Below are 26,618 nucleotides of genomic sequence, written 5' to 3'. Positions count from 1 at the left end.
CATTATCTGAAAAAAATTTTTTTAACATTTATTTATTTTTTGAGAGAGACAGAGAGACAGAATGTGAGCAGGGGAGGTGCAAAGACAGAGGGAGACACAGAATCCAAAGCAGGCTCCAGGCTCTGAGCTGTCAGCACAGAGCCCAATGTGGGGCTTGAACTCATAGACTGCGAGATCATGACCTGAGCCGAAATTGGATACTTAATCGACTGAGCCCTCCAGGCACCCCCATTTTTGCTATTATTACGAAGCCCGTGGTCTGTCCAGGCTGCTAACATTCTTCATGAGAAAGGTCAGCTCAGAAAATGCACCAACAGAGGGCCCCAGCCGTGCCTGCTGTGATGTCACCCTGGCACAGTGCGAAGTGAGAGCTGCTGAAGTCAGGCTGCTCCTGATGCACTGACATGCTCCTTGAGGTGAGCACGCGGCAGAGACAGACTTCAGAGTGGAACACCTGCTTGCCCTCCACAGCTCCCTTGACCTCGGAGCCCAACAATGGCTCCCACTCTTCCACCCTCACATCCTCCCCCTGCAATGCCCAGTGAGTCCTGGACCTAAACAGCTAAGGGCCATTGGTAGGTTGGTAAGACTGCAAATCTTACCAACGTAAGACTTAGGTCTGGAAAACCACAGGCAATTCACCCCTAGTGCATCTTTACAATCTCTGGCATTTGCTTTTATAGTTTTTACTCCAAACTATCAGATGCATCATAGGAACTCGATGAATACTCGCTGGTTCAGCTCAATTAAACATTTCAAGACCGACTTAGAAAAATACTCTGAGACGGACCTTCAGGAATAAGCCACTCGCTGCCCTCAAGGAGAGTGAGTGAGGCCTGTACAAGGTTCTTATGGGTTAAAAAAAGACTCCAAAGACACGTATCAAAATAGTCCATAGTAGTTATATTTGGGTGACGGGAAAACTGGTGTTTGTTTTTTCTTTTTTTCTTTATTACTGTTAAACACATTTCCCAAAGTATCTGGGATACATGTACCTTATTTTTTCTTTATAAAACTACAGCGTCGACAAAGGACCAACCATCTGGATGCCTGATGAGGGGACAAAGTATGTGCAGTTGAGGAGCTAAGCAGTAGTAGTTGTGACATGAATATGCTCTGAGAGAGGAGGGCTAGGAGTTTTGAGGACAGATGTAGGTACGGACATGAAAATTAAATGCCAAGGATTTCAGGTGGAAAACCCGGAGGTTGTTAGGAAGAAGAGGGAATTGGATGGATGTTACGTTGGGGTCAGAACATGGAAGGCTCTTGTGTGAGACGTTTCACAGGAAACTGAAGGTGAGGGGCAGAAGGGGGAAAGACCAATCAGGGAGTGATGAGCAGGGCCCAGGCAAGAAGCAATGATTACCTGATTCTTCGTTCATGTATCTCTCTCTTTCAGGGGTGGCTCCATGCCTTTTTCATCTTTTTTATCTATTTATTTTTTTGCCTGGCTGACTCCCATTTTCAACTGCAAAATAAGGTAAGAGTCACTTTGAGCCTGTAGCTCAGTATTTTCACAGGTGACAGAAGCAATGTTGAATGGAGGTCAACCTTAATGGGTCACATTCCCACAGATGAAGGGAACATGACGGGCAAGTGTTTTCAAGACCAGAGGAGTCTTGTCTATACGAACAATTTCTGATTCCTTTGTTCAGCTAGGACAGGAGACTGGTGTTTCCCTCGAGTTCCAGGGACCTCCACTTACCAGAGCAGCGATCCCTACAGAGACGGAGCAGGTTGACCAGCTCTCCGTAGAGCCACAGTGCAGGGACTGAGTTCCCAAGGACTGTTACCAAAGAAGACCGATTGAAAAACCAAAGCATAGATCACCGTGGGCTTGGACGCTTCATGGAGCACACAGCTCTCTGTTGGCTGCTCTGTAGGAGAAACGCTTCTGTCTCTATTCCTGCCTCAGTTCACAGATACGGAGACATCAACAAACATTTTTGGTCTCTTTCATCACAAATTTCTTCCCTTTATTCTCTTCTTCCCTCCTCCTCATTTCCTTGTTTCTTTCTTGGGCTGCCTGCCTTTGACTCCCACTGTGAGGAAGGGTCTCCCCTCTCCTCCACTTCCTGGGCCCACCTGCGAAGTACAGGTGGGCATGGAGTTGGCCATCCTCACCAGCTCTCCTGCCTGTTTGACTATTTGTGACCAGACCCACATCCGCCGCACAGTGGGAGTGGCTCTTCAGTGTTCCCCAGTCTCTTCTATGGACCCTGACTCCTCAGAAGCACCCCTGGGTGTGAACTTTCGTCACAGAAGTACACACCCCTCTGGTTCTGGGTTCCAGACACATTCTCAACTCTAGTTTTACAAGGATGTCTTGAGCTTCGGCATTTCTTGGAATACTGTTAATAAAGCTGCTCTTTGGTGATTTTTTGGCTTCTTGTGTCTCTCTTCTACTGGCTAGAATAACGGAAGTACAGTGCGTGGTTAGCAACCTTCACCTCCAACACCCTGAATGAACTCAACAGGATATCCTGACATGCCTTGTATGCATGTACTGTCTTTGCACCTTTATTTAGGCAACACCCTCTTCCCAGGGTGTTTCTTCCCGCCTGACCCAGGCCAGTGAAAGGGAACAGAATCTGTGACCCCAAGATATGTCACTTTGGCAGAAAGATTATTTTGAGCTGAAGGCAACTGAACAGAAGAGATGAAGAGCAAGCTCTCTGCCCTCTCCTACCTTCCTAGAAGCAGGATGTAAATTTGTAAAGGTGTCCTCCCTCCCCTCTCTACCAGGAAGGACAAAGTCCGTCACCAGGGACAACTCTGGACCCTTGTCAGCCTAGAGTGGCACCAGAGGAAGTTTCCCAACAAACCTGACCAGCTGGCCTCAGCTCCCACGAGCTCCCATGTCCTTTGTCTTGCCCCTTCTCCAAAGATGTTTACTTAAGATGTTCTATAATCCCCACCTGCAACACCCCTTTGAGCTACTCATCACCCAGTGCTCCCAAGCGGATGTGAGACACACGTGTTAATATGCTTGTTTTTCACTCGTTGTTCTCGCTTTTGTTGGCCTAACCTGCGGGGTCCCAGACCCAGAACCTCGGAAGACATGGGGGGATTCTCTTCCACCAGCAATGCCTGTCTGCACGAAGTCAAGCGCTCCCCTTGCCCAGCGGCCCCGAATGCCCCCCTACATGCCATCACCATGATGCCCAGGGCCATTGCCAGGTGCCTTTCTCCCGCACAGGATTACCATTTCCTTTTTATTATCCACACTGAGTTCTCAGAAATATCTGCCGAATTTATAAGTGAGCATTATGTACAGATATTTTTTACGGAGGTTCGCTTCATAGCTCTCCAGGAAAGAAATACTGCTCTGCTTTAGGCATATTCTAAATATGCAAGCCTTTTCTAATTTAGTCAAATGGCTTTTTCCTTCATTTTTCTCCTTTGCTCCAGCTACCAAAATACTGGTGCATCAAAGAGCACGGTTACGGAGAGAAAGTTATAGGTATATAAAGAAGCACAGCCATTTACAGTTTTGACAGCTTTCTGGTTCTCAAGGACAAAGGCTGACTTGTAGCATGCCCGCATAATTAAATACTAGATCAACGGGATACAGCCCTCCAAGTGTCATTAAACAGCCTCTCTCAAAGCTGGAAATGTGTTTACTCAGCACACAGGGAGTCGTCTGCTCATGTGATCAGCACATGGGGTTTATGAGGAAAATTAATTACAGTAGTAAAGGATTATTCAAACGCTGTGTTGGAAAGGACTAGTCAATGTGGAAGAAAATGTCCCTGAAGTCAGATAACAACCACAGATAACACACATGAGGCTCCTCTCTGCCTCTATGGACCCACGGGACATCGTGGGTCAGATGTGGGTATTCCCCGAGATTTTATGTACAATTTTAGATACACTTATTTTTCTTTGGAGGGTCCACAGCTTTCATGGCTCACAGACGGTGCCTATGTGTGAGCTCTGTGACCACAGGCAAACTCCTAACCTCTCTGGTTTACGGTCTCATTTGTAAATTTATGTCACCTGTGTTCACTGCCTCACCTGTAAAAATAAGAGGGCTGGCCAAGCACTAGACGTCTAAGATACCACAACTCCATTCTACATTTTTCTTTTTTTTTCTTTTTTTTATTTTTTTATTTTTATTTATTTCTAGGAGAGAGAGAGAGAGACAGCGTGGGCAGGAGAGGGTCAGAGAGAGAGGGAGATGCGGACTCTGAAATAGGCTCCAGGCTCCGAGCTGGCAGTCAGCACAGAGCCCGACGCGGGGCTCGAACCCACGAACCGCGAGATCATGACCTAAGCGAAAGTCGGACGCTTAACCGACTAAGCCACCCAAGCGCCCCTCTCTTTTTTTTTTTTATCTACCTCCTCCTCCTCCTCCTCTGTTCCATACCCCCACCTCCTGCAAGAGCTCAACTCGCCCTTCATGGCCGTCACCCACAATTTGCTTCCAGAAGCAGCCACACCCTTCCAGAAATTATCCTTCACTCCAAGATTCTGCTAAAGTTTGCTCTTCAGTCTCTCACGAATTCTATTAAAGTCCTCACTATGTGTTAAGGTTTTAGGAAAGCGATCTGATTAAAACACCGAGTTCATTCACCCCTTCCTAAGAGACTCCAGCCTCCTCAAAACGTTGTATGTAATTAGCGAAACTTCAAGGCATTTGGAAAATTTCACTAAGAACATTTATCTGCCCATGCCTACAGCGTGCAGCCACGTTGACACTCGGTGTCTGAACTTAGCGGCCCCTGGTCCAAGTGCTGGGGCCTTGAGGGACGCACGACTCCGGCGCTGGGCTGGGACATCCGTCTCACGCTGGTCTGCGGGCGGTGAGCTCTCCCCTCTCACGTCTGCCCCCTGCCAGGCCTGCATGGCGAACTGCTACTGTCCCACCAGTCTCCCCTTTTCTGTTTCAGGGCCTTAGGATCGGCGGTTCTTTTCTCCCCTGGCCGTCCGGGCAAGCCCCCCCCCCACGACGCCCCGGCCGTCCAGGGGAGCCCCCGCCACGATGCCGGCCGTCCACGGGAGCCCCCCCGCCACGACGCCCCGGCCGTCCAGGGGAGCCCCGACATGCCGCTTCGGGCGCCCATTACTACCTTTACTGAACTGCAAATAATTTGTTCGTTTCCCTATTGATTTATGCATTTATTGTGTTTCTTCCCACTACCAGGGGAGCTCCTCTGGGAGACACACTTGGCTTGTCTTTTCCAGGATGGATCTCCATCCAGGGCGCTGGGTGGAGCCGGGTCTGGCTCACAGGAGGTATTCAGTCAACAATGTGACAGCCCCCATGCCTACAGTAGGACGCATATGAAAGGAAGAAAGTGACGGGGACAGCTGTCCTGCTGTACACACAGCGGGGGCTGTGTGGCCAGAGCACCATACGTGTTCAGAGTGTCAACATTCCCATCTGACTGGGAACATTAACATAGCATTTCCACATGTTTTACACAGAAAGGGAAGGTGTCCTTCACTCTCCAGCCCTGAGAGTTCGGGGTGGGGAGGAAGGGTGACCTGCCCACACCATTAGTTTGTTTTTCTTTAACCAACTGGTAAGTTTTAGTTAACAAAATTAGAATCTGCAAAATTTGTTTTAATTGGGAATCCCATCTTATTCAGCTCCTGGGTATTCCCTCCTGTTTCCTCTTCTTTCCTTTCTTCCTTTTCTTCTTCTATTTGGAATAATCATTTATACTGCAAAACCACAATGCATGCAAAGATTCAATCTCAATGGAAATCTCTCTTTTTTTTTAATAGTTTATTGTCAAGTTGGTTTCCATATAACACCTAGTGCTCATCCCCACAAGTGCCTTCTTCCATGGCCATCACCCCCCTTCCCTCCCCCGCTACCCATCAGTCCTCAGTTTGTTCTCAGCATTCAAGAGTCTCTCATGGTTTGCCTCCCTCCCTCTCCCCCACTATTTCCCCCTTCTTCTCCCCCATGGCCCTCCATTAAGTTCCTCCTATATGTGCAAACATATGGTAGCTGTCCTTCTCTGCCTGACTTATTTCGCTCAGCATAACACCCTCAAGGTCCATCCATGTTGCTACATGTGGCCAGATTTCATTCTTTCTCATTGCCTTGTAGTATTCCATTTTATAGATAAACCACATCTTCTTGATCCATTCGTCCGTTGATGGACACTTAGGCTCTGTCCATGTTTTGGCTATTGTTGAGAGTGCTGCTATGAACATTGGGGTACATGTGCTCCTATGCATCAGCACTCCTGTGTCCCTTGGGTAAATTCCTAGCAGTGCTATTGCTGGGTCATAGGGGAGTTCTATTGTTAATTTTTTGAGGAACTTCCACACTGTTTTCCAGAGGGGCTGTACTAGTTTACATTCCCACCAACAGTGTAGGAGGGTGCCCGTGTCTCCACATCCTCGCCAGCATCTAGAGTCTCCTGATTTGTTCATTTTAGCCACTCTGACTGGCGTAGGGTGGTATCTCAGTGTGGCTTTGATTTGTATTTCCCTGATGATGAGGGACGCTAAGCATCATTTCATGTGTCTGTTGGCCATCGGGATGTCCTCTTTGGAGAAGTGTCTGTTCGTGTCTTCTGCCCATTTCTTCACTGGATTATTTGTTTTTCAGGTGTAGAATTTGGTGAGTTCCTTATACTTTGGATATTAACCCTTTATCTGATATGTCATTTGCAACTATCTTTTCCCATTCCGTTGGTTGCCTATTAGTTTTATGGATTGTTTCCTTTGCCGTGCATTAGCTTTTAATCTTGATGAGGTCCCAATAGTTCATTTCTGCTGTTGATTGCCTTGCCTTTGGGGATGTGTCAAGTAAGAAATTGCTGCGGTGGAGGTCAAGGAGGTTGTTTCCTACTTTCTCCTCTAGGGTTTGATGATTTCCTGTCTCACATTCAGGTTCTTCATCCATTTTGTATTTATTTTGGTGCATGGTGTGAGAAAATGATCTAGTTTCATTCTTCTGCATGTTGCTGTCCAGTTCTCCCAGCACCATCTGTTAAAGAGGCTGTCTTTTTTCCATTGGATACTCTTTCCCGCTTTGTCAAAGATTAATTGGCCATACATTTGTGGGTCCATTTCTGAGTTCTCTATTCTTTTCCTTTGGTCTATGTGTCTGTTTTTGTGCCAAAACCATACTGTCTTGATGATGACAGCTTTGTAGTAGAGGCTAAAGTCTGGGATGGTGATGCCTCCCATTTTGGTTTTATTCTTCAATATTGCTTGGGCTATTCAGGGTCTTTTGTGGTTCCATACAAATTTTAGAATAGTTTGTTCTAGCTCTGAGAAGAATGCCGGTGCAATTTTGATTGGGGTTGCACTGAATGTGTAGATTGCTTTGGGTAGTAATGCCATTTCAACTCTATTTATTCTTCTTATCCAGGAGCATGGAATGTTTTTCCATTTCTTTGTGTCTTTTCCAACTTCCTTCCTAAGTTTTCTATAGTTTTCATCATACAGATCTCTTGTATCCTTGGTTAGGTTTATTTCTAGGTATTTTATGATTTTTTTGTGCAATTGTGAATGGGATCAGCTTCTTGATTTCTCTTTCTGCTGCTTCATTGTTGGCGTATAAAAATGCAACTGATTTCTCTACATTGATTTTGTACCCTGCAACTTTGCTGAATTCATGGATCAGTTTTAGCAGGCTTCTGGGGGAGTCTGTCAGGTTTTCTATGGAGAGTATCATGTCGTCTGCGAAAAGTGAAAGTTCGACTTCTTTGCCAATTCTGATGCCTTTTATTTCCTTTTGCTGTTTGATGGCTGATGCTAGGACTTCATTCAGCACTATGTTAAAAACAGTGGTGAGACTGGACATCCCTGTCGTGTTCCTGATCTCATGGGGGAAGCTCTCAGTTTTCCCCCTCAATCTCAATGGAAATCTTAACTGCACTGCATGAAATTCATTCAAACTACAGAGATATATAGTTAAGCAACTGGTCTGATAAAATTGCTTTTTAATTGTTCATAATAGGTACTAGCAGATTTCACGTAATGAAATAAACTAGAATTTTTTCATAAAGAAAGGAAAGTGGTTTTTTAAAAAATTTTTTATCTCTGAGAGAGAGAGAAAGAGAGAGAGAGAGAGAGAGAGAGAGAGGGGCAGCATGAGCAGGGGAGGGTCAGAGAGAGAGGGAGACACAGAATCGGAAGCAGGCTCCAGGCTCTGAGCTGGCTGTTAGCACAGAGCCTGACGTGGGGCTTGAACCCACAAACGTGAGATCATGACCTGAGCTGAAGTTGGATGGTTAACCAACTGAGCCACCCAGGTGCCCCAGAAAGGAAAGTTGTTGAATAGCTTTAAAATGACTTAATTTTTTGTTTTTGATTTTTTTTTTTTTAAAAAAAATGACCCTTACATTAAACACATGTGTGCGCCACATACAAACTCACACAAATAAACATTTTTATGCTTGTTACAATGTGCAATAAAATACTTTTACTGCGGACCAAGGCAGTGGGTTAGGGTCAGAGGTGTGTATCCTCGTGCCTGCACGCTGACCTCCACACTGACAGCTGGGCTGTCAGCACATAAATGCCATGTTCACCTGGCATCGGATATGCTGATAATACCCATCATGATGACCATAAGAAGAAGAGCAGTTATCTGAGTAGTTAATAAGTTCCAGGCAGAATAGTAGATAAAAGTTCCCTAGTTTAAATGTTTTTTATGTTTATTTATTTTTTGAGAGAAAGAAAGACAGAGTGCAAGGCAGGAGGGTCAGAGAGAGAGGGAGACACAGACTCTGAAGCAGGCTCCAGGCTCTGAGCTGTCAGCACAGAGGCCAACGCGGGGCTCAGACCTACAGACCACAAGATCACGACCTGAGCTGAAGGTGGAAGTTTAATTGACTGAGCTACTCAGGTGCCCCAAAAGTTCTCTAATTTAATCCTCACAACTACTTAACGTCAGGCAGTATGATCATCATGTTACAGAGAAAGAAATGTAGTCAACGGGAGAGCTGAGCTTCATACCCATGCCTGTGGCCTTCTGGAAATCCACTGGGAGCCCTGTAACTGGATACCTTTCCAATGTCCTACTTAATGGTCTTCACAAACAGATTCCTGACATTCCCCAGCAAAGTGAGTTTGAAGTGGGAGAGCCTAATTTATTTAGACAATCACACCTTGCTAACAAGGATTTGATAACATTATCCATTCTGCCTAATTATGCCCTCTGAAGTTTACCTGTTCTCCTCAGTAGAGTGAAATAAAGGAAAAAAGCCTGAGCAGGAGAGCAAAAAATGAAAATAGGCAATGCTAATGAATCATAATTTATCTGGAAAGAGGCAACTCAACAAATACACTAGTAAGTATGGATAAGGAACTGTGTAGAATACACACAGGAAGAGAATACTTGTCCTGCCCTTGAACCATTCATTATCATTACTGAAAATAAGACAACAGGCTTAAAATGGAGTCACTCATGCTAAGGGCCATGTGACCAAACTGAGACCTAATTATACTCTGGTTTTCCCCAAAATGGACTCTTAATTCAGTCAATCTGGAATCTCACAATCAGCACTAGTTGTATAATTTAGCGGATATACCCCTGCTGTCTTTCAAAAACAAGTAGCCTTGCAATAATGAACTCCTCTTTTTCGGTGCAGAACTTCCTTGTTCCCGCTCCTTTCTGCCTATACGGGTCTTCCAGGTCCTTCCTGTTGGCTAGCTGGTGTGCTGCCTGATGACTAATCATTGAATAAAGCCAACAAGATCTCTAAAATTTACTCAGTTGAATATTTTAAACATCATTAATCTGGAAGAGACAGATATATACACAATTAATGATTGTAAAGGTAGGATAATTAGCACCATATTTATTGACCATTTACTATATCCTAGGCACGGCACTAAGTATTTCTTATCATTTAAAAACCTCACACCAGCCCCAACCGTCATCATTTTATACATGAGAAAGCAAAGAGTAAGAGACCTGTTTAACATTAGTAAGTAGGGAACCTTACTCGATTCAAAGCAAGCTTTACAGCAAAACCCTGGTCCCCTGAGGCTGCGCTGCCTTGGTCTACGAGAGACTGTGACAGGTACCGTAAAAAAAAAAAAAAAAGGTAGATGGAATCCCAAGCACATCAAACAAAATTGTAACATGTGAACCACTCCTAACCAAAAATAAGTGATCTTGATGTTAACCATGAGTCTCCCACACTTTGGTGGAATGAAAAATTCAGCAAAGATGCATGCGGGACTGGGTATTTGCAAACATATGACGAGCACAGATCACACAGATGTGAGTCCACGGCACAGGACTCCTGTGGTCCTGAGCACTGTGACGCGCACTCTAGGGAAACTCCTTGTGCATCCAGGGAGTCACTGAGGTACAAGGAAGAAAGATGTGTCATGCGAAGCAGACAGGTGACAAGGCAGAGACGAGGAGGTGGGCCTGACCTACCCAGAGAGCCAGCCGCCATTTTCCAAGAGCACACTCACTCCTCAGGAACTATTCTCGGCCCAAATTTCCCTAGATCCTACCAGGCCCTAAGGTAGGCATTGCAAAACAGCTGCCTGTGACCCTTATCAAAGTTTTGTGGGTCTGGGTAATATTGTAGAAACAATAACTTAGATATACTTAGAGAGGGTTTGCCATTTTTAATCCCTTGTCCCTGTATTAGCTTAGAGCTGGTCAGCTTCAGGTTTTAGCCCTAGTCTCTGTAGCACTTGACTTTACAAACATTGCCTGTTTAAAGTCTCTGCAAGAACAATTTAAACATAAATCAAATGATCTTCCCGTAGTGCCTGGGTGGCTCAGTCGGATGAACATCCAACTCTAGATTTTGGCTCAGGTCATAATCTCACGGTCCATGGGTTCAAGCCCCATATTGGGCTCTGTGCTGGCATTATGGAGCCTGTTTGGGATTCTCTCCTCCTCTCCTGTTCCCCAGCTTCCCCCTCTCTAAGCAAATAAATACACTTTAAAAAATAAAATAATATAAAATGATCTTTCCAATACACTGGTCAAGCCACAGTGATCTATTACTACTGAGCAAGAATCAAATGGAAGAGTTTTATGAAAAGCCACACAGATCTTTGGGGCGCCTGGGTGGCTTAGTTGGTTAAGCGTCTGACTTCAGCTCAGGTCATGACCTCAAGGTTCATGAGTTCAAGCCCCATGCTGGGCTTTGTGCTGACAGCTTGGAGCCTGCAACCTGCTTTGAATTCTGTATGTGTGTCTCTCTCTCTGCCCCTCCCCTGCTCATGCTCTGTCTCTCTCTCTCTAAAATAAATAAACATTAAAAAAAAAAAAAGGTCACACAGATCTATATAGTCCGCACACCCCTGAAGGTTAAGCTCATTCTACATCTTGGAATTCAGCCACCAAAGCTCTTTGGCTCTAGCTGATCCATGCCTTGAGGAGCAGGAAAGGAGCCTGGACCTATTGTCAACAAATGCAGACCTAAAGACCGGTAAGGCAGTACCCAGAATATTATAAGTACTCTCATTCCTAAAGCCCACAAGTGAATGCCCTGGCAGAGTGAGTGAGTGGCGCCAGTTTCCAGTCAGATGCAGACGCCGCTCAATATGTCGCTTCACGCTGCCCAGGAAACGACAGGTGAGTCAGCACCGTGACCTCGAACACCTCCAAACTGGACCATTCATTCTCCCCCAGATCCACACCTGTGCTGTGTTCTCCACAGAAAAAGAGTAATTTTGCCTTAAAGACATTGTATCAGAGTTAGGGTGTTTCTAACTGACTTGCAGCCATTCAACTTAGTCATAAAGTGTCACAGAACATCTACCTATTAGCACTAACAGTGCTTGATGTTTTAAGGCAACCAAAGGCCTTGCGCTGCGCCTACCCATCATCATTCCGGCGCGCCAGGCCTGCGGAGCCCGGGAGCGGCAGGGAGCAGGTGCGGCACCGAAGGCGCCAGAAGACTGAGGAGGAGAAACCAAAGGTTCGCACTTGACTTTTAGCGCTGAGCAGCACTGATGCGTTTGCAATAATGTAAATCTTGCTTGATGGATTATTTTCAAATTACAATGGAATCAGCATCACCTCATGCTATTTTTTCACTTATTCTGATGTAGAATTCACTTAGCATTTAATAACTCACTATAATGCAAAAAAACAAAACAAAACAAAACAAAAAAACCCTACATTAGAGATAAAAGGTGTTTTCTATCCTAAATTTAACTCACCGGAGTGGGGGGAAACACACACAGACTCCATCCTTACACTATGTTCGGTTTTGACATCCATACCTTGAAAAGGGATGGAGACAAACTGAACGGGAATGAAACGTGCTCAGGGGAGAATAAAAAGGCAACATGCTAGTTCAGGGCCATCCAGGATAACGGACAAGTAAAATTACCCCAGTGTCTGCCTGAGCCGACTCACAGAACCCGGTACGTTCGTCTTTGCTCATTGTTCTCCCTTAATACAGCTGTTGAAGTAACTGTCCCCCCTACCAGGTTATATGCTCCAAGGGGCTCAGGAACCCTGTCTGTCCACTCACCTCGGCATCTCCTATACCCGTCAGAGTCTGGCAGTGAGTGGGGATGTCACAGTGTCTTATTAATACCGACCGAGTAAAGAAGACACCTGACTGCACGTGCCCGACTACAGTGGAGATTATGATTCCGTAAGAGGCTGAGCTTTTTCCAACAGTGAGAACACGCAGAGGCGGGAACGGCTGCGGAGGTGTGAAGCGGAGGTGTGAAGCGGAGGTGAGGCCACAACCACGCACGAGCGGAGCCAACACAACAGAACCAAACTTCTGGGTCTGCTTTAGGAACTTCAGGAATTTTCAGACTCTGATCCATGATCCTAACAGAGACCCTTCCCAAGTGTGGAGAATGTAAACTAAAATCGTCCAGACGCTTCTCTGTGGCTGGGATTACACAGACCACTTTCTGAACCGAAGATCCTCAGCTCTCACATGCCTTTTATTTGGCTGTGCGTTTACCCTGCTGTAGCTGAACCAGAAGTGACACTGCTTTACTATAAACCATTTTACTGTTTCTATTTACTCTGCACAGACCCAGGGGTTGGTTTAATAGATCCAAAACGGTAACCGTGCTGGCCGTGAGGAGGGAACGAAGCTAACCATGGAGAATTAATCAAGCTCACCCTCACACCCCCGCATGTAATCACAGAAAGCGATCTCTATACTTCATGAAACCAGTGTCTGCTCTTAATCACAGGGTGGTGAGCACACTTACCACAAAAGAATAATAAATCTTGAATCCAGGTTTAGCCACGAAGTAGTCATCAGACTTGAATGTTATTTTAATGTGGTTTGTCCTTGAGGTTATCCGGGGAGGGACGTCCCTGTGCCCGCACCACCGCCCTCTGATTATGGTACTGGTCTCAGACACGTCTTCAACCTCCACGAAATCATACCTAGGTTCAATGTGACATAAACAAACGCATTCTGATTACAGGACACCTTGAAATTCATACTTCACTGAGAAATTAAAAGTAACATGTGATTTCTCACGGCCTACTGACTAACTTGAAACATAAAGCCTGTAGAAATTTTTAAAGGAAAGCTAGTCTTTGGGTTACGTCTTTCAAATTCAAACTTCAATAATCTGAAAGAACGCTTCTGCACATTTAGCCGGAGCACTCCCAAATCAACAATAATCAAAATGGGCCACTTCCTGAGCATCTGCCTTATAAGGGTTTCCTAGGAAAAGTAATAATTATAATCTGTTGTCCTATTTTTGGAGATCCAGCTTTAATTATATGCCCAAATATTTACTAAAGGTTTTCAAATTCCCACTTTTAATTAATTCACCACATCCAGTGCTCCCTGAAGAGATTATCTGTATCTATACAGCATGTAGAATCAGCATTTTATTCTACCTCATTAAAGAAAATAAATAGTAAAATAAAATAAACACCACTCTTCCCTTTTGGAAACTGTCTTTTGCAAGGATCCTATCAAAATAGGATTTGAAAAGCATTCCGACTTGGGGGAGGGAAGTGCCCTGGGCAATACTGGAAATATCTGGTTAAACCAGGGTGTGGACGAGCCGAAGGTCACGGTGCTGCTCTGACGCTGGGGGAACCACAGAATGCCGGGCTGACAGGTGGGGAAGGCCTCTTTCCATGTTCCACGTAACCTTCCCATCGCACAGCAGGCTGTCTGCAGGGGCGCAGCGAACAGCCTCCGAGGACCATCCATTTACCTTATTTTCAGACGCTCCAAATCTTGAGACATTTCACTGTGAGCTGAACTATCTATCTGCTTTCAGTTCTTACTCTGCCTCTCCCCAAATGACTTTGAATGCTACAGTCACAACGCAGAGGATGGGCACTCTGGGTGAACGTGGCGGGAGACTCAACCCACTTGATTTCTTCTGCACGACTGCCCGGCGGGATCAGCTGGAGAAACATGGCAGCTGGATACGGAGAAAGTCCACGAGGCGCACAGAGCTCCTACTGGACCGGGCGGGGTCGTGTAAGGCCAGGGTGAGCCCGATGACATCGTGACTATGCTTCGTTGACAGTGCTTGGGGGGGGGGGACCCTCCTGTTCTGTTGCCTCAGTTTCCTTCTGAGCAAAGTAAGAGGTTTATACAAACTCTATGGCTGGGTATCTCTTGGGTGCTGTATAAATTAATTACTTAATGTTCATATGGTGCTTGGAAGGTGAGAGGCACTCACAAAGAATCATTATTCAAGCAATAAAACATTACAATGTAAACATCAAGGAGGCTTGTGAACAGATGGCTAGGAAATCAATTGCATTGCATTTTATATACAGTAGCTGTAAATCAGAGCTACTGCAGAAGAACGAGTGTACCTGAAACTTTGTTAGTAACACCAGCGCGGTCACTTTCACGTTTTGTTGAAAATACATGGCTTGGTTTTTCCTCGGGATGAAGTCAGTGTCTGGGAGGCTCGAGGCTCTGATCTCGTTCCCTCCTTCCTCTCTCCTTCCCCGCCTCTTACTCCTCTATTTGCCTCCATAAATTTTGCGATGCAAGTGGAGCTGATGAAAGGTCCAGAGAGGAAAGCACCCTTAGCGTCTTCCATTTTCAAGGTCTGGAGGCAGGATCAAAATCTCAGCTCCGCAGCGCGACCCGGCCTCCCTGTCACGTGTCACCTTTTACAGTCCTCAAAACAATTTTTTTCGCGCCAACTCTTCTTGCAGCCCAGAAAGCAGTTCTCCCTTCCGGGGCGGGAAGACACAGGCCCACTGGGGTTGGTTCTCCTGTAAACTGGGTCTGGCTCTTGCCGCCCGTATCTGGCTCTGCTTTCCGGCATACGTGACCTGCTGTGGCCCCGCACAGGACGGGTCACTGCTGCCATTCTTGAAAACACAGCAACATAATAAAAGCTGTCAGCATAACACACATGTGACAGAGGACAGCCAAATTTGAGGCACCCTCTTTTATGATTCAAAGGAAGATACAGCTCAGCAGAGCGTGGGCAGTGTGGGGCCCGGGGCCTGCAGGCAGGTGCAGAAGGGACAGAAAATCCTCCCTGTCGCCTCCGTACTAATGAAGTGACTATGCTGTGGGCAGACAAAGAACAGGCAGGGCGTTCTCTGCTCACTGCTTACAAGGGGAAGACGGTCAAGAAGAGATCTGGTCTTCTGCTAAACCCGGAAAGGACAGGAAACGGACCGTCTGAGGGCAGGTGATGTTTCTTTCTTCTCTGAGGCCCAGGATGTCAGGGTAAGGCCCTGACATGGCCCTCGCTGTCACTGTCTTCCTGTGCGTGGGTTACAATGACCAGAGCCCTGCAGGGCTGGACGTTCCTTACAGCCCATGGCCGGCTTGCCCCAGAGCCACGTGACGTGGTCGCGGGTGACGTAGGGTACTGGGTGCATCTACCAGCTCGAGGCCTGGCCAAGAGAGGGCCCTCTAGGGTGCTTGGGTGGCTCAGTTGGTTAAGCGTCCGACTTTGGCTGCTCAGGTCATGATCTCACAGTTCGTGGGTCTGAGCCCTGCATCGGGCTCTGTGCTGACAGCTCAGAGCCTGGAGCCTGTTTCAGATTCTATGTCTCCCTCTCTCTCTGCCCCTTGCTGTCTCTCAGAAATAAATAAAAACATTTAAAAAAAAAAAAGAGAGAGAAAAGGTCCTCCGGACTCCCCTTGCCCGGCGGCCCTGCAGCCTGGCTCTGCGGTGTGTCCCTGGGTTTCGTGACCAGGCCCCCTGCCGAGGCCGCCTGTGCCCTGCGGGATTCTGTCTGCTCGGATCCGGGTGGGTCCCCCAAGGGAGGCCTGGTGTGAGGTTTCATACCCATCCTTTGTTCCCCTTGGACGTGACCCCGGAGCCACGCTTGTCCCCACTCACCTGCAGATATCGTTTTCCGCTTCCTCTAATCCAAACTGGTTGTCGAAGGCCAGCTGTATCCTCGTCTTCTCCCGGGAGAGCAGGCGCCACGTGAGGAGCAGGTTCCTGGGGTAGCTGTTGGGGAAGCGGGGGCTCTGGACGTGGCCATTTCCCGTCACCTGGATGGTCTCGTCTCTTCGGTACAAGTCTGTGAGGTGATTGCTCTCTGTTAGTAGTCACAAACTTGTAGAAATTAGTATGTTGTCCCAATCACAAGAAAGCAAACACACAAACAAAAAAGAACAGTTTAAGACATCACACGCTAAGACACGTCTTGATCCCGTCTAACAACGTGGTTCCACACATAACAGACTCTCCTACCCCACCGGCCCCGACCGCGCGCTTGTGCTCGGAGTCCTTGTTTCACGTAGTTTTTGACAAGGAAAACGAACGGTTACCTGAGAACTCAGGTTCATTTAGATCGATAGTAACCTCAGTAAATAATGGGGCGCCTGGGCGGCTCGGTCAGTTAAGTGCTCGACTGCGGCTCAGGTCATGGTCTCACGGCTCGTGGGTTCGAGCCCCGTGTCAGGCTCTGTGCTGACTGCCAGCTCAGAGCCTGGAACCTGCTTCAGATTCTGTGTCTCCCTCTCTCTCTGACCCTCCCCTGCTCACGCTGTCTCTCTCTCTCTCTCTCTCTGTCAGAAATAAATAAAACATTTAAAAATATTTTTTAAAAAAACCCGAAACCAAAACAACAGCTCTGTTCTTCTCTGCCCTGACGGTGTGACAATATCGCTTCAGCAAGGCGCCCAGGCTGACTCCAGAAATACTGATCAAATGAACAAGTGAGTGAACAACATGAAGGGATCGAATGGTGTTTAACGACTACTCATTTTCCAGTGGTTTCTCCATCGTAAAAGTCATTAGTTCTTTGCCTTAGTTTCTGGTGACTCACAAGCCCAAGTCCTGTATTTTCTGTGTGTCTGAACTTGTGTGGACTTTCTCCCAGATTCCTGAGAGGGAACTCCGACCCCCTTAGACCCTTCCAAGACCACGTGACAGAAGGGCCTTTGTTATTCCTCATGGGTCCCAGGGACCTCATCTGGGTTTACACTGCTGAGGCAGTTCACTGCGGACCCCTGAATAGTTTTGGGGCAGAGAGGGGGCTGTACAGTAAGACCGACCCAACCGCGTAGTGACGGGGAGAGGGCTCGGGCCCTGGCATCAGTCTGACCTCACCACCTCCCTGGAGGAAAGGAGCACTGGACACGGAGTCCGGTCCCATCACAGCGCACCCCCCCACGCCCCGCCCTGCAGAATGAAACCCCAGTAGAAAATCTGGTCACAGAGGCTGAGGTAAACCTCCCGGCTGGTGGAGCGCGTGGACGAGCTAGGGGGCGCTTCACGCTTGGGACCCCCCCCACCCCAGAGCTCACCCTATGTGTCTTCGTGGGGCTGATCCTGAAATGTACTCTTTATAACAAAACTTAGTAGTAAAACTGCCAGTGTAACTCCAGGGCCTTCTTGAGCTCTGCAAGTTGTTCTACCAAATTACCAAACCTGATGGGCTTACGGGGGACCCTGAATCAGTAGCCGGTTGGTAAGTACGGGCTCATGGCACCCCAAAATCTGCGGCTGGCGTCGGAAGGCAGTGGTAGGAGCCGTGCCTGCAAGCCGTGAACTGTGACCTAAGTCTGGGAGCTCTGTGTCGGCAGGGCAGCCCACGGTGGGTCGGTTTGTACATGCGTCCCAATGTGCAGCGCTCTCTGCAGTTTGGACTCTGGTGGCACAGAGCCTGCTGGGAGTGGGCCCCCTGCCACAGTCTATTTGCACTCGCCTGCAAGCGTGCACTCGGAGGCCTGTAATTCAGCAAGCCGGGTCAGGGCGGCTCAGGTTGCTGGTGGAAACCTCCGAAGGCTGGCCTGCTGAGGGTGGCTGGCAAGGCTCCCAACACCAGAGGCAGGAAGGCGGACGGAGCCCACGAGATGCAGAAGTGTCTTCCCCTTCACAAATGTTCTGGCGCGTGTGCGGGGACTGCAGCTTTTTTCCTTCCACTCATTCAGCGTTTACCGTGTTGCGTTTGCCCAGTTAGAGCTACGTGGACAGTACCAGGAAGGGCACGGGGAGCTGGCGGGAGCTGGTGACTTGAACCTAGGATGCGAGAGCACAGCTCCGCAGCCCGTCCAGCGAGCCCAGCCACACACCTTCCCCGGGGAAACATTCTTCCCAGCTGACCCTTCCCTTAACCCTATGCTGCAAATACAGCCATGAAAATCACCTGTCTGCTCAACTGTCATCAGGCTCTTAGGAAATGGCTGAGGGCTGGTGGCTAGAAAGAGAAATGTCAACCATCGGCCAGTCAATCCACAATCAATTACTGAGCACAGAGTCTGAATGTAATGTTTTGCACTGTTTTGAAGACTTGGGTCAGTAGAGATTTACCTTCACAATTCATGCCGTACTTCCTTTACTGTCATTTGCTTAATATTTCTCTAAATTAATATTTTTATTATTTCTTTTGAGAGGGCATGAGTGGGTGGGGGAGGAGCAGAGAGAAAGGGAGAGAAGAATCCTGAGCAGGCTCAGCACCGTCAGTGCAGAGCCCGATGTGGGGCTTGAACTCACAAACCGTGAGATGTGACGCTAAAGTCGGCCGCTGAATGGACTGCGCCACCCAGGCACCCCAGGAGATGCTCGTTATATTTTTAAGAGAGCGGTGGTGGGGGTGGAGTTTCCTTCTGACACAGTTTGGTTACGACAAAACTGATTTCCAGTATTAGAAAATTACCACCGACCTATATTGCACTGTCTCCAATTATATCAACCTGAAGGCAAAAAATTTTCTCAAGTATCGTGATTTTCCCCTTAAAAATCAAAATCCTGCCAAAAATATACATATACACACACATGAATGATAGCGACTCGGTTTCTAGGCTTCCTTTGGGCCAGGCACTGTTGAAGCACTCTTCATGTTTCATTTGCGGGAGAAACTCTTTACATATAGGACACTGTGTGTGTGTGTGTGTGTGAATGTGTGTATGTGAGTTTGTACATGTGAGCATTTATAACAACTCTCCAACACAGTTATTACTACCATTCCACAGGTGAAGATTCTGCGGCACAGAGAGGCCAAGTAATTTATTTAAAGTCACAGAGCTGGTAAAGAATGGAGTCAGAGCACAAACCCAGGCTCTCCGCCCCCCGACCTGTTGCTTTCAACCACTCTGCTGTAGGTGTTCTTTCTTAGTCTTAACTTTGGGAAAGGCCGTTTTAGACCCTTTGCTATCTGTAATCCGCTCTGACTTGTGAATCATACTGTTTGCACTTAACTTATAACTTCGTGCTGACTCAGGGCTATTTTTAGCAGACGAGTTATAATGAGTTATGGTACAGACCCCAACATCCCGGGTTTACCCTGAATGACTAAGTCCTATATATGAAGTCACCCTTCGGAACAAAAGCATTCACTGTGGTGTCCAAGCATAGCAAACATCGACGGAGCAATTATTAAGTGCCAGGCACCCCAATAAGTGTACACTACTTCATTCATTCTTTGCAACGACCCCATGATATTGGTAAATACCCCCTCTTGACCAAGGAAGCAGCACTGGAGAAACTTGTAACCTTGAGGGCACAAAGCTAGTGGGGAATCGGGCAGTCTATCTTCAGAGCACACACCTTGAACCAGTGCATCGTGGGAGCTGCTGAGCTACAAAAATATGAAATACATCAGTTCTCATAAAGACTAATTTCCATGCAAGTTTATACGTTATTTTACATTCTCATACAGAAGGAAGTTTACATCCTCATAAACTATGAGTTATGCATTTGATCTTTTTTTAAAGCCAATTAAAATGGAAAAAAAGAAAAGCCAAGTGTTTTTGTCGATTCCATTCCCAACCCCTTAAACAAACCCAGTTCATTCAACCAAGTGTCAAGGGAGCTCATGAGAAGTCACTGCGGCCCCGTCACAACGTCTGGGATTTGTCTCGAACAGCCAAGTGGGGCTCCCACCTCAGACTCATTAGCATCACCCAGGAGACGGTGTGCGTTGGTAGAAATGCACACGAGTGGGACCCCTGCCCCCAGCCCTGCTGATGCAGAGAAGCTGGGTGGAGAGCAGCCGCATTTGCTGCAGCGGCCCCTCCAGTGCCGCGTGTGAGAAGCGCTCACCCTGCTGACCCTCTCACTCGGTCTAGTATTTCGCTACTGCTTCTGGACTTTCCTGGTTCCTCCACTTCGTGCTGTGACTCCACACCTCAAGCTCAGGTTTCGTCCTGACCTCTCCAGCCAATGGCCTGTCTCAGACTCACTTTCCTGTCTGTGACCTTCAACCCTCCTCCAACTCATCACGTCTGGCCCACGGCCGCCTACGCACTGACGCTGCGTGTTACCCCCGTACCCAGCTTTCTCCAGTGCGTGGAATGGGTCATTCCTGGTCCCTTCGGAAATACGTGGTGACCTGTCAGCACATAACAGAACGTTTAAGAAGAAGTCAAATCATGAATAATGCTACTACTTCTAATTCTTCTCAGATCGTAATATTATCTAGGACAACATAAGATGCAGAGGCCAGAGCCTGAGTGGCTAAGTAAGGATGAAAATGCTTGATCGATGATTCCATCGGAACAAGGTACCTCCTCACACAAATTCAGGGCAACAGTACAGGCCTCCCTGTGTGCCCCGTCCCCATCCAGGAGCCAGAGGCCATGCCTGATGTCACAAACTCTCTATTCGGCAGCCATGAACCAACAGCCAAGAACGGTCGTCGAGTCAGAAAAGCCCTAACTTGAAAGGGACAGATCACAAACTTCATTTGTAGAACGGCTGTTCCATAATTATGCGCTAGATCACGGCCTCAGGGCCGGCCCAGACCAGAGCTGCATGACGTGTACACCCACCAGTGCCGCCTGTGATGCTCCACAACCCAGCGAGGCTACTTGATTTTGGAGGGAGCGATGCTGGTTATAAGCATCCGATTGTGTCAGTCCGCCATAAATATAAGTTTATGTAACAAAAATGGGGACAGTAAATATCACTGCTCTCATTCTGCTTCTTTTAAATTTGACTTTGTTTTGCGACTGCAGCAGGCAAGGAAACCAGCACAGAGAAGTTTCAGCGACTTGCTGCGGAGGCGGGTGTGTCAGAGTGGAGACTTCGGTCCAGCCTGCCGTCCGTGTCTCACCTGGTGGCTTTCCCGCCACAGCAAACCACAGCATTTCACACATCGTGCCCTCTCTGTGGACCCACAAAATATATCTGAGGGGTGCGTGGGGGGCTCAGTCAGTTAAGCATCGGGCTCTTCATTTCGGCTCAGGCCATGATCTCACGGTTCTTGGGACTGAGCCTGCTGTGCGGCTCTGCGCTGACAGTGCGGTGCTTGCGTTTCTCTCTCCCTCTCTCTCTGTCTCTCTCAAAATAAATAAATAACCTTAAAATTTTTAAAAATATATCTGTTAACTACACACGTGGGTGGATGGTTTCTGCGTATAATGCATCTCGAAGTAAGACAACAAATAAAAGGTAGCTTTATCAGACATAAAGTTGAAAAACGCGGGGCGCCTGGGTGGCTCAGTTGGTTAAGCGTCCGACTTCGGCTCAGGTCATGATCTCACAGCTCCTGGGTTCGAGCCCCGCGTCGGGCCCTGTGCTGACAGCTCTGAGCCTGGAGCTGCTTCAGATTCTGTGCCTCCCTCTCTCTCTGACCCTCCCCTGCTCACGCTGTCTCTCTCTCTCTCTCTCAGAAATTAAAAAAAACCAAAAACCAAAAACACATTAAAAGTTGAAAAACGCATTTCTAACAACTTCCATTTGACGAAGCCACCGGGCCTGACACCGTGGGGGCTACACTCCGGGGAGAGTTCCACCCCAAGGTCCTTCCTCCCGTTTTGTACCGCGTCCGTCAAGATCCGTGCCACCGCGCTCGGAACACCAGGGGCCAAGGCAAGGAAGGAGGCTGGAACAAAAGCAGGAGCGGCCGTGCGTGTGGGGCCGCGCTCGGGCCGCTGGGCCACGCGCCGAGTCGGTGAGTGATGTGCACTGTGGACCGCGGGCTCAGCGAGACTCCCGGGGCGCAGGCCGGCGCCCTGTCTCCGTGTTGGGATGGGAATTACCACACTGATCTCCACGTTCTCCCTGGGGGAGGGGGCCTCTTAACACAGCATGGGAAAAAACAGAAAAACCGCCTAGAATGCAAAACATGGGCATGGGATGGAATTTAATTAGGAGATAATTTATGGAAAACGATCTAACTTAAAAAGCACAGGGTTGGAGCGCCAAAGGTATCAATCCGACTTCATTAAAAATGTTAGTTTCAAAGTCAGCATGAGAGCTTTTTCAACAATCCGCCCGTGTTGCCTAAGGCGCGAAGCTTGCAATCAGGGAGCTCACTTCTTCCTGGGGCTGTGGGTGGGGCCAGGGTCAAGGAGGCTCCAGCACACCTGGCCTGTGTTCCCAGTGGGCACGAGGGTCGCCAGCGCCCCCATCAGCTCTCGCACAAGTCACCTGTGCTCACCCTGCAAGCAACGCAGGCGCAAAGCTGATTAAACGTCAGCCGTTTATTTAGAATTCTCCAGCAGAGATTTTTCTAAGAACTCCAGGCGTGGTACAAAACCTTTCTAATTATGAAGATTCGGGGAGGAGGGAGTTGGTTGTCCGCCAGTTGTGTGTGTGTGTTTTAATTACAGTTCCTTTTGGCACACACCAACGTGTTAATGTTTTGTAAACAAACTTCCTCAGTGTAACAATTTGGAGAGTGTTTCTGGAGACTAATCACTTGATAATTCCCTGAGCTCAGAATTGTTGCCTAAGAACTTGAGTCAAGGGGCACTTGGATGGCTCAGTCGGTTAAGCGTCCAGCTTCGGCTCAGGTCATGATCTCACAGTTTGTGGGTTCGAGCCCCGCATCGGGCTCTGTGCTGACAGCTCAGAGCCTGGAGCCAGTTTCAGATTCTGCATCTCCCTCTCTCTCTGCCCCTCCCCTGCTCATGCTGTCTCTCTCTCAGAAATAAATAAAACATTTAAAAAAAAAAAGAACTTGAGTCGATCAAAATGGAAAAATAGAAATTGCCATGAATTCTTTTCTGCACATTTGCCAGAAAGGGTCACCAGGAGTGCGGCAGTGCCCAGAGTACGACACGGGAGTTACCATTCCTCACCTCACCGCGTCTTTTAACGTACGAGCTTTTGCCCTGTCATTACACAGCGGTGAGCAATTTTAAGAGCCCCTTGGAGCCACGGGCCACGCCACTCATTCCAAGACCCCCGTGGATGCCTGAAACCACAGATGGCATTGAACCCTATGTACACTATGCTTTCTCTAAACACACACACCTCTGAGAAAGCTTACTCTATAAATTAGACACAGTGAAAGATTAACAACAGATGCCAATGAAAGAACAATTATAACAAGATACTGTGATGAAAGTTACATGAATGTGGGCACATGCTCTCTGTACTCCTGGCCATGGTGTGAGGTGATGAAAAGCAGCGAGGTGAATGACGGGGCTTGTGACACACATGAGGCGACTCCTGCCCTTTCCACTAGACATCAGAAGAAGGGTCACCTGCTTCCCAATGACAGATGACCCAGCGCCACTGAAATCGGGGAAGGTGAAATTGCAAATAAGGGGCAGGGAGATTATACTGTTTCCTTCAAAATAGCTTCTACTTCATAGGTATGTTACAGAAGAGATTATAAAATTATATTCAAATGAAAATTATTTTTGGTCTAGATTTAGAAAATTAAAGTCAGTGAAATTAAAGATTGCTCTAAAATAGCCGTACTATATTCTATTGCATTAGGACAATTCATATTAAAGGGGTGCCTGGGTGGCTCAGTAGGTTAAGTGTGTGACTTTGGCTCAGGTCATGATCTCACAGTTCATGAGTTTGAGCCCCACATCAGGGCTCTGTGCTGATAGTTCAGAGCCTGGAGCCTGCTTCGGATTCTCTGTCTCCCTCTCTCTCTCTTTCTCTCTCCGGCCCCTCCCTGGCTCATGCTCTTTCTCTCTCTCTCTCTCAAAAATAAACATTAAAAAAATTTTTTTAAAAATAAACATTAAAACAAAGGATAGTTCACATTAATTCCCCAATAATTCTCTTTTCTTCTGGTGTAGCCTTTTGTTGTGATGTTGCTTACACGTGAAGAATGTGGGGGAAAATGAGTAACATGCCTCGGAACTGTGGCAGGTAGGGATGGGCACTGGTGAGCGGCATGGCAAAAAGAATTACAGAATCAGAGAGCTTTTCACTTATCCTAATGTGACACCTAGAAGACAAGATGATCGTAAGGACAAAATGTACTTGCTTTAATCACTGCCAACACAGCTCAGAGACACAGAAAGATAACAGACAAAATAGAAAGGAAAAGTCAGACCCAGGAAAAAGTAGATTTAGCCTTTCATCTAAGGTATGAAAAATCGTAATCTTACATCGTTAGGAAGACTGAAGTAGGAGCTCTGAGTATTCACAGAGAGTGAGAATCTTCCCAAGTTAATTTACAGCATCAGTTTCAGGAGGAAGCAATCAGTCCAACAAAACCACCTCAGAATCTAAACACTGGGGACGTAAGACTGATTCTGAAATAGCCCAGTGATTAAAAACTCGATTCATGTGACGAAGACAAAGCGTTTTCCCAGTAACGTCTGACTAAAGATTCATCAAAGCTGGGATTTAATACAAAGATCTTTCTTATTTGTGCTCTGTATACACCCATGTCTATGTATGATATGTGCATTAATTACCTCCATGTAATACACATGAGCACATTATGTAGGTCTATAGTTATGCTTACGTGTTTATTAAGCTACATGGCCTTGGTGCTATTTACAGATTGAGTCATTTTTCAATACCCAAAGTCACTGAGTTCCAGAACACTTTTTTCACATATTAATGTATCTTTTTCTTTGCTTCCTTCCTTCCCTTCCTTCCACCGTCCCTCCCTTCCTTCCTTCCTCTCTTTCTTTCAAGAGGGAGAGGGTACAATTGAGCAAGGGACCGGGGCGGGGGGGTGGGGGAGAGGGAGAAATGGGGTTCACCCAAAGTGCGGCTCAAGTTCACCTGATGTGGGACTAGAACTCATGAACCATGAGATCATGTCCTGAGCCGAAGGAAGATGCTTAATTGACTGAGCCACCCAGGCACCTCTCACATATTAATATTTCAAAATAGGTAACTATTTTAGGATTGTCCAACTGTTAGGAAATGGAGCAGGTTGGGACTGAATTTTGTGTGTGTAAGTTTAGTCATGCTTAAGAGAGAACTATCCATTTTATTTCAAACTCAGATATTTTCATTTGCAGCACCATTTGTGGATGAAGTATAATGCATATTTGGATATCTAATTGTCACTTCAAATGCTTTTATAAAGTTTCCATTAAAATGGAGCAGTAAGGCCATGTGTAGCAACATGGATGGACCTTGAGGGTGTTATGCTGAGCGAAATAAGTCAGGCAGAGAAGGACAAATACCATATGTTTGCACGTATAGGAGGATTAGGAGGAACTTGACGGAGGAACAAGGGGGAGAAGAAGGGCGGAAATGGTGGGGGAAAGGGAGAGAGGCAAACCATGAGAGACTCTTGAATGCTGACAAAAACTTAGGACTGATGGATGTGGGGGGGAGGAGGGATGGGCATGGAGGAGGGCACTTTGGGGATGAGCACTGAGTGTTATGTGGAAACTAATTTGACAATAAACTATTTGTAAAAAAAAAATAAATAAAATAAAATAAAATGGAGCAGTAAAATTAAAGAGTTTTTGTGCATACAAATGAGTGTGGAGAAAGGAATGAAAAATATAATAAAAACTGGAGACATGATAGCTCATCCATATTCTCTTGTAAAGAAATAATCACGTACTTTACAGGACTAAAGCTGGGAAGATATATACAAGTGTAGAAAGCTAAATTTTTACTTGTCACTGATACTTAAGACAATAAATTCCCTCCCTACCTCACACAATAAAATTAAAGGCAGTAGAAATTACCATATATCTCAGAATAAGTCAAAGAATTGTCAAAGCTATGACATATTAATGCAAATAATTCATGCACTGTGATGGTGATAAACATCTATCTGTCCAAAGCCAATAGCTTCCAAGAGAACCCTTTGCTTTCGAGATCTATCACTCACAGTAGCAAAGAATGATACGACAATTAATTAAACAGGAAATGCAGATGGACTCCCAGTATTCCTCAATCTTTCTTAAAATTCCTTTGAGGCCTGGGGGGCGCCTGGGTGGCTCAGTCGGTTAAGCGTCTGACCAGTTCAGGTCATGATCCCACGGTTTGTGAGTTCGAGCCTCACATCAGGCTCTGTGCTGACAGCTCAGAGCCTGGAGTCTGCTTCAGATTCGGTGTCTCTTTCTCTCTCTGTCCCTCCGCCTTTCACGTTCTGTCTCTCTCTCAAAAAC

General features: G+C 46.9%; 1 protein-coding gene across 1 annotated transcript in view; it reads right to left on the bottom strand.

Moving 5' to 3' along the window:
* PDGFD (platelet derived growth factor D) overlaps positions 1 to 26,618 on the bottom strand; it is a 96,602-nt gene that overhangs the window by 51,941 nt on the left and 18,043 nt on the right. Inside the window, exons 3-4 of the mRNA XM_039254382.1 lie at positions 16,225 to 16,411; positions 13,138 to 13,318 (exon numbers count right to left, since the gene is read on the bottom strand). Coding sequence (XP_039110313.1) covers positions 13,138 to 13,318; positions 16,225 to 16,411 — 368 coding nt within the window. The remainder of the gene's footprint in view (positions 1 to 13,137; positions 13,319 to 16,224; positions 16,412 to 26,618) is intronic.

This window comes from Hyaena hyaena, unplaced genomic scaffold, assembly GCF_003009895.1.
Source record: "Hyaena hyaena isolate Hyena2069 unplaced genomic scaffold, ASM300989v1 scaffold_487, whole genome shotgun sequence".
Classification (NCBI taxonomy): domain Eukaryota; kingdom Metazoa; phylum Chordata; class Mammalia; order Carnivora; family Hyaenidae; genus Hyaena; species Hyaena hyaena.
This window is presented reverse-complemented; position numbering and strand designations above follow the sequence as displayed.